The sequence below is a fragment of the Elephantulus edwardii genome, unplaced genomic scaffold (genome assembly GCF_000299155.1).
Source record: "Elephantulus edwardii isolate Elephantulus edwardi_28Jun2011 unplaced genomic scaffold, EleEdw1.0 scaffold00151, whole genome shotgun sequence".
Taxonomy (NCBI): Eukaryota; Metazoa; Chordata; class Mammalia; order Macroscelidea; family Macroscelididae; genus Elephantulus; species Elephantulus edwardii.
This window is the reverse complement of record NW_006399901.1, coordinates 5,776,567-5,785,273: the sequence shown is the minus strand read 5'-3', so window position 1 is coordinate 5,785,273 and position 8,707 is coordinate 5,776,567. Positions and strand designations below refer to the sequence as shown.

At 48.4% G+C, this 8,707-nt stretch overlaps 1 protein-coding gene across 1 annotated transcript in view; it reads left to right on the top strand.

The window, feature by feature from the left end:
* Positions 1-1,451: 1,451 nt before the first annotated feature.
* Positions 1,452-8,707, top strand: part of FOXN4 (forkhead box N4) — a 30,843-nt gene continuing 23,587 nt past the window's right edge. Inside the window, exon 1 of the mRNA XM_006894832.1 lies at positions 1,452-1,537. Within this exon, the coding sequence (XP_006894894.1) occupies positions 1,452-1,537 (86 nt within the window). The remainder of the gene's footprint in view (positions 1,538-8,707) is intronic.

The window sequence follows — 8,707 nt, the reverse complement described above, 5'->3', positions numbered from 1 at the left end:
ACAGGTGGTCGCAATGCGCCTCTACCTGGGGTGCCCCTCGGCCTCCAGGCCCGCCCTCCTGGGGCAGAAAGGCGATTGAAATTGACCTCCCTGCCCACTTTCCTCCTTTTCTCCTGGACCCAAGATGGACTATAAATCCTCATGCAACCTGCATCCTTTTCCAACTTGCTTCCGTGAGCCTAAATCACCCTGCCAATTGCAATCTCAGCGCATACTGGCTAGCATGCAGAGGCTGCTCTTGCAGACCAAGTTTGCAGAGGGGGACTCCCCGTCCCTGCGGCCCCGCCTCAGATCCCCAGAAAGTGCTACACTCGCGGCTGCTGGGAAACACCCGCTGCAATCCCCTTGACCCTGCCCTGTAACTGACCCTTGGGGGGGAAGCCCCCCCGCACGGCTACTGCGCATGCTCCGAGCTGGACAGCTCCAGAGAGGGAAATTTAAAAACAGTTCGCGCTGCGGCGGCAGCCAAATTGCTGGGCCGTGAGGGGCGACGCGAGAGAGCCCCCCTCCGAGAGGCCAGCTCTCCCCAGAGTGCCTGCTGCGGAGGCCCAGCCAGGATCAGCTCCAGGTACCACCTCGAAGGGCTGCTGGACCCCTCCTCCCGGCAGCAACCCAGGTTGCATTCCCAGGCTGCATCCTAGGGCCGCCTCCCCTGTTCCCCTTCCCTTCTACCCGGAACCCTCAGTGACTCCGGGGGCAGAATTGAGACTCTTTGGTGGGTTTCTGTGTGCATTTCAGATCTGCGGTCTAAGACATTTAGGAACGCTCCAAGAATTCCACCCCCCCCCCCCCCCCCCAGGTGGTGCTGTGTTAGAGGCAGGATTACACTGGCTTGGAAACGTCTCTGGCCCTTCAGCTGACATTTTCAGGGCAGGGGCCCTATGGGAATTCTTCCTTAAACAAGTGGGAATAGTCATCTCCGCAGAGAAATTTGCACAGTCTATCAAATTGCCCTTTTGAGGTTTATTTCTCATTTCCCTAGCGAGCAAAACTTAATTGTGGCTGCAAACAGAAGGCTAGGAAAGGAATCAGGTTTTTATCATTTTTCTTATTTCTTGAGTTGATATTTCTTAAAACCTGATTTGGGGGTTCTAGGTAATTCATGATGCCCTTCCACCCCACAAATTCCAAAGAAGGAAATACTTTTCTTATGCAAACTTCTAAAACCCTCTAGGATTTTCCTGGGAAGTGACCCTGGAGATACAAATATCCTTCTAGAACTTTTAAAAATTATCTTAGCTTTGTGTGTAGGGTTGTTTTTTTTGGTTGTTGTTTGTTTGTGGGTGGGGTGTTAGGGGTTTTTTTGGTGGGGTTGGTTTGTTTTTTTGGTGTTGTGTTTTTTATTTTTTTCACTCTATCCTTTGAAGTATGAAAACTGAGTTTCTACCTACCAGGGCTACATCATCACTGATGGGAATTTTCTTTTGTGCTTATTTTTCCTTTCCAAGGAGATGATAGATAGTGACATTTCATCCATAATGTCAGGAATTATTCGGAACTCCGGGCCAAACCACCACCCCTCTCCCCAGGAATACAGGTGAGAGCTTCAACAACAAATATTGCTGATTTTCAATTGTTGGAGAGGGTTTTGTGTTGCTTATAGTTTCTGAAGTTGGCCCAAGAACACATGTTCGGTTAAATTCTGAAATTGTGCAGTAGAGCAGGGAGGGTCCTGTGCAGCTTGGCCTTTTGGAGGCTGTCTGGCCTGTAGCTTGGACAGTGACCAATAAATGCCTCTGGTTCATTGTTCTTTCCCAGAGAGGTCCCCTCCTAGCTTAGAGACTGGGCATCTTAGTTACTGTTAAGAGGACAGTCACAGTTACTGCATCCCCTGCCCGTGACCTCTCAGGGGCTCCAGAAATGCCCTTCCAACAGCTTGAAGAGGGAATATTTGACCTAGGTCTTCTGTGAATGTTGGGAACTCCTGGATTCTGAGCCTGGCCGTGTGACTTTCAGCAAGTCCCTTGCGCTCTCTGGATCTTATTTCTTCTAGTTAAGTGATACTATTGAATTAGCTCTGCAGGCCTAGTGGTAAGAGGTTGCCTGCCAACCCAAAGGCTTGATTTGAATCCATTGGCTACTCCAAGACGCTGGAGGGTCAGCTGTGAGCCAGTTCTGACTCAACAGTACAGAACATTGCATTGTTGTGGTGTACCATAGGATTGGAACCAACCCATAGCTGACCCTTTTTGCCCATCCTCCGGAGGAGATGAAATCCTCTTTAAGATTTCAGTGCAGCTGCTTGCCACTAGTTATTCTTAATGTTTCTTCTGGGGTTCCTGGGTGATGCAAGTGGTTAACATACTTGGCAAACAACTGGAGAGGCTGGAAGTTCAATCCATCCAGAGGCAGTTTTTAAGAAAAGCCTTACATTCTACTTAAAAAAAAACCAACAAAAAAAAAACCTGTCTTTGAAAACCTGTGGGACACAGTGCTTCTCTGAGACACACAGGTCACCATGCCTCAGAATTTCGTTCTAGGACAACTTTGTTTTTCCTTCTAGGTTTTATGTGTTTAAAAGGTAAATTAGATCACTGACGGGCATTGAGGGAGAGTTATTTTGTGAGAAGGGTGAAGCTGGGTGTAAGTGTGTGAGGTTGTGTGGGGGGGAACATGCTCCTCTTCTTTGTCTTCAGGTCTCAGAGCTGGAAAAGCCCTTTGGGGATTAACTAGTGCAACCCCTTTTACAGAGGGGGAACTGAGGCCAGGAGAAAAGAAAGGGGCTGTTCAAGTCCACACAGTGGCTGAAGGGCAGTGGGGGAAGGAGGGACTTGGGATCCCCTTCTTTCAGCTGTGGAGTTTTGATCTGTTTCTGAGGATCCTGTCCCCAAGGCCAACACAAGCCCCCATGGTAGGTTGAGAGGGCACAGTCCAGGTTATGATATTGGGCAGAACTGGGCTGTCCTGGGAAGAGCAAGTCTAATACTATGATACTATTACCTGGATTGACCATGTTTAGCTGCAGAGCTGTCTGTCCCCCCACCCCCCAGCGCCAATACAATTCACCAGCAGTGCCTGCCTCTAACTCACGAGCCACGCCCCCTGTTCATTCTGGAGGACTACAATAACTTAGTTCTGCCAACTCAAAGGCAGTGGTTCAAATCCACAAGTTGCTTCTCAAGAGAAATCCCATTCAACTAAGCTGTTCTGGAAACCTATTGAGTTTCAACAATAACAACAATGATTTTAAAACCCCAACAAGACCACAGATTCAAGTAACTGTTTACCAAAAGCCTGCAGAGAACCTGCTGTGTGCAATCCAGAGCACCTACTGTGTGCCCAGCCCCTCATTTACCTCTGCCCTGGGAGGGTGCGCTGCCAAGCACCAGTGAACAGATGAGTAGAGAAGAACTTGGAAATAAGTTTCTTTCCTGCAATGACACAGCTGGGACATCTGGGCTGCCTTCCAGCATTTGGAGGGTTTACGTAACGGCAGGTGGGGCCTGTATAGTGTGCATCAGCTACAATCCCAGTTCTTCTGGCTGTTGTGGAGATAGAGAGCTTAGAACCTCAGATTCTGCATCTGTAAAATGGGCACAGAGAAGTACTCACTACATAGAATTGTGTGGCAATTCAATAGCTACTTCTGACTCTGCTGCACCAGTATTTTATGGAATGTCACCTTTATCTCTGCTTCCTTGGATCCATGGAATATACTAGAACCCAGACTTGAGCAGGGCCTCCTGGGAGAATCTGCCTTCGAGAGGCCTGGCCTTGCCCCTTGGTCCAAAACCATGGATGATTATTGCATCTTTGGACCCCAAAACTAAACCTGTTGCTGTCAAGTTGATTCCAGCTCATGACGACCTCCCATGTCAAGGAGCAGAAAGCTCCACAGGGCTTCTTCCGATGGCTGATTTTTGTGGCATTTATCACCAGGCCTTTCTTCCACAGCACCACTGTGTGGGTTTGACCTTTAGCTTAGCATAGTAGTCAAGCACAAGCTGCTGGCAACAGCCCAGTTCCTTTTTCTTTAAACAGGTTATTTTGAAGTTTGAGTTGAATCCAATATTAGCCATGCAGGGCAGGGTATAAATCACATGGAAGAAGATTGCCCATCTTTCTCATGTGGGGACAGCTGGTGGATTTGAACTCTGTGCCTTTGGGTTGGCAGTGCAACTCCTTATCAGTAGCTCTCCATGAAAGGGTGGGGGGAGCTTAAATATAGGGTCATACAATTTGATGGGTGGAGGGATGGATTGGTAAAGGAAAGAGTCCAGTGTGAAAAAAATGCATATGAACTTTATGAACTTGTAAACCAGTATAAAATAATTTAAAAAAAAATCAAAAAAACAACCTCAGAGACAACCATGCAGGTTCCATTTCTACGTCTGGGTAGCCCACACTCCTCAGTTTTCCATTTTCTCATCTGTAAAATGGGCATAACTGGGGCCGTCACCCACGTGGTTGCTGTGAGGATTAAGTGTGGAAAGCATGAGCTCTCTGGCGTGTAGTGACTGCCATTGTCATTGCTTGATAACAGCGAAGAGTCCAACTATTTGCAAGAGACTGGACCTTCCAGGGGTGGTGAGCATGGAGGGCCCGGGATGGGCAGCCCTGAATTCAGATGCCTAGGCACTGCCCTGCAGGGGCCCCACCAGAGTCAGGTCCAGAGGCTTTGGCTTCTGTACCCCCTCGTCCTTCACTAGCTCAGCGCACAATCCAGCAGGGAGCTGGGTGTCTGGACTGGACACCAGGGTTATCTGACTGTTTATTCAGAGGCTGAATAACACAACTGCTGTGTCAGACCCGTGCCAAGTTCCCAGTATGGTGGCCTTGTCACCCTCCCACAATCCCCTCATGTGTGCATTTCACAGATGAAGAAACCAAGGCTCACCAAGCTCAACAGATTTACAAAAGGACATAGCTAGCAAGTGGTAGGGTGGCATTGTGGTTGTGCCTCCAGCCCCAGGCAATGAGCACAGGGAAAGGTGCTCTGCCAACTTGCAGCTCCGTGACCCTACGGCCCCTCCTCTGCGCCTCGGCTTTCTCATCCATGAAATGGAGCCATTCACAGGCCATTAGGCCCTCCATCTGGGCCCAGCATTCAGCCAGGCCAGAGACACGGCGCTTTCTTACAGAAGAGGGTCTTTTATGATTAAGCAGCGACTCCCCTCACCCTACCAACCACTCCCATTTTCTCCCCACATAATAGCTCCAGAGAAGTTTATGGGCTTCTCATCCACCAGCCCAGTGTCTCCAGAGAACGGATCCAAGGGTGCTCAGGCTGCTGGGTCAGCCCCCCTGAGCAGCTGCCTGTCTGACCACCCACCTGGGGCTGCTTTTGGCCGTTAACTCTCAATGGCTTTGTGGGGAGGGCCATGGCAGCTGGAGACAGCCCTGCCTCCGGAGAGCCGTGGGCGGTCAGCAGCAAGGGATAGACAGCAAACGGGCATTTGTAGCAGCAGCCTCCGTAAGCCCACTCTTTCCTTAGCTCAAAGGCTGGGAGGGAAGATGATGAGAAATATGCTAGCTGATAAGTACCTGGTAGCTCCGTTATCCTGGAAGCTGGAGCAGCACCTACGTCCTAAACAACATGCCTCTGGAAACTCTGTGAACTTTGAGAAATGATGATAGTTATAGAAAAACTTCAGGCTTTTTGTTCACAGGGTCGCTATGAGTCGTGCTCTACTCAGCAGGGATCAATAACAACAACAACAGCTCCATGCTAAGGAGTCGTGCAGCCAACCCAAAGGCGTGCTGTTTGAATCTATCAGCTGTTCCGTGGGAGAAAGATGGGCAATCTCCTCCCGTGCGATTAAACTACCCCTGAAGAGGAGGGCCAGCTATCACTTGATTCCAACATGCTGGTAGTAAGAACAAGAGGGGCAAGTAAGGCATGCTTGAGTGCATTACCTGCTTAGCTTCTAACGAAAAGGTCAGCTGTTTGAATTCACCAGCCACTCTATAGTAATCTCCTCCCATTAAGATTTCTTTCCTCAGAAACCCCATAAAGGGTCTCAATGAGTCAGAATCAGCTTGACAACAGCTTGTGGGTATGCCAGGCACCTGCTAAGTGCCAGAGTTTCTTTACACATCAAGCAGATGGTAGATATTGCACAAGCCCATTTTACAGACAAGAATGCAGAGGCCCAGGCAGCTGGCTTGCCCAAGGCTTTGATCTAGAAGAAGCAGCAGAATCAAAGATCTTAGCCTCATGCCTGCACATGGAGAGCTTACTCTTGAGGCCAAGTGTAACACTGTCATTTTACAGGTTGGAAAACTGGGGCTCAGAGAGGTGAGAGAATACAGACTTTGGGAGTCTGGTCTGCTCCCAGGCCAGATGGTTCAGTGGCTTGCTTCCTAGATCCTCAGTCTGTCTGCTAAGACATTGGACAGTCGGGGGCCCAGCCTTATCCCCCTCTTTTCAGGGGGAGCCAGAGCTAGCACAAGAGAGATTGTTAACTCACTGGATGGATGGATGGATGGATGGATGGATGGATGGATGGATGGATGGATGGATGGATGGATGGATCACATGAGAAATAACCCATCTCCAGACACACAGGGTGATGATAAAATTGAATCACTCAAACCAGGACACACAGACACCCCTATTTTTATCCTGAGTAATGTGAGAAGCTGGTTTACTCCATATCAAAGCGGTCCTACATATTAATTGTAACTTACTTGTGGGGCCCATTTGCCAGAGGCAGGGACACCAGCCAGGTTAAAAAGAATAGTTTTTCAGGATGTCTTTTTTTTTTTCCCATTTCTTGAAACTCTTTTTTTTTTAAATTTTACCTACAGAGTTTGTATACATTATCCCTCATACCAGATCCCTCGCCCACCCCCTCTCACTCCCCACTTCACCCTTCAAACCATGATTATCCCCCCTGCACGTTCCCACCCCTCTGATCCCCCCACCTGGAGATCCCCATACACGTTTTACCAGCTTATCTATTTCCACAATAACGGTTTTATACAGTATGTGTTCTTATGGGACTGAGTTAGTTCACTTAGCATAATGCTCTTCAGTCCCTTCCAAGGTAGGTAGCGATTTACAAAATCATTGCTCCTGCGTGCTGTGTAGTATTCTATTATGTGAATGTATCATAATTTCTCAATCCATTCAATTGTGGTTGGACATGTGAGCTGTTTGCATGTGCTTGTGGTGGTGAATAACGCTGCTATCAACATTGGTGTACAAGTCCCTATTTGTGCCTCAGTTCTCATTTTGTTGGGGTATATTCCAAGCAGTGAAATAGCTGGGTCATATGGAATTTCTATGTTCAGCTTTCTGAGGAAATGCCAAACTGCCTTCCAGAGTGGTTGCACCATTTTACCATCCCACCAACATCAGGGTGTCTTCTTAAGGCTCGCCCACTTTCAGAGTCATAGAGCTTCCTTTCCAGATGAGCACACAGGCGCATGCACACATCACACACCAAACCCAACCCCGTGTGGACAGAGGTCTACCTCTCCAGAAGTCTTTCTTGGCTGGAATGTTTGCAGAAACTGATTGCCAGGCCTTTCTTCCAGGATATTCCTGGGTAGCTTTGAACTTGAGATATTTAGATTGGCAAGCTGGGAGCAAACTGTTTGTGTGCCCTGTCCCACCGCTGAGCCTCTCTAGATGAGGAAACGGTCCTCTTTCCCATCTCCTCCTCAGATCTGGCACGTTACACTGACTCTGGGCCTGCCTGGGGATTTCCTGAACTTGCAATGCTTTATTTGATTTTCTCTTTCCTGTAAAAGAGTGACAGGAGTTGTTCCAAAGATATGTTAGTTGAGTCAACACCTCTGTGAAAGACTTAATCCCTTTTTGTGTACCGTTTGGATTAGCAACAGGAACAGCTGCTGGTGGTGATGTAACAGGGTTGTTTTTTAAAATTTTTATTATTTTATTTTTGTGTGTACTGTCAAATCGGATCTGACTGGTACAAGGAGGAGATTGCCCCTCCTTCTCCAGCAGAGTTGTAACAGTTTCTTAATAACCACATTTCTAGAAGACAGGTGAAACCTCTGGGTAGTCACCAGGGCGGAAATGACGTCCAGCTAGGGTGGGGCATGCCCCTAAGTGCAGGGCAGACCCCTCCTGAGGACACCAGGAGACCGGAGGAGAGAAGGAAGGGAAAGGAGATACAGCAGTGTGGTTTCAGCACCTCATAAGTCTTGTCTTGTAGATTAGCCGACTTTATTGCTCTAGTTTACTGATGGGAACAGAGAGGCCAAGTCACCTGCCCAAGGTCAAAGAGCACTAAAAGAGATTAAGATGGGATTTGGACCCCAAACTTTCATAGTTCCTCCCATTTCCCCGTTGCTGGATCAACTAGAGCAATCTAAAAATAGGAAATAAAGGGTGACATGATCCAGAGGTCAGATATGTAGGCAGGCTGTTGTTGTTGTTGTTGTTGTTGTTGTTGTTAGGTGCCATCAAGTCGAGCACGACACCTAGTGACCCTATGAACAAAAGATCTGAACCCTGTTCTGTCCTGCGCCATCCTCACACTTCCTGACACACAAGAGCCCATTGCAGCAGTCACCATGTCAATCCACCTGGTTGAGGGTCTTCCTCTCCTTCGCTGCTGACTCTCCACCCTTCCCACCATCATGTCCTCCAAGGAATAGCATCTCCTAACAACATGTCCAAAGTATGTGAGGTGAATTTCATCATCCTTGCCTGCAAAGAGCACCCTCTCCAACACATACCTGTTCGTTCTCTTGGCCGTCCATGGGATGATCAGGTGCTCTTCTCCAGCACCAC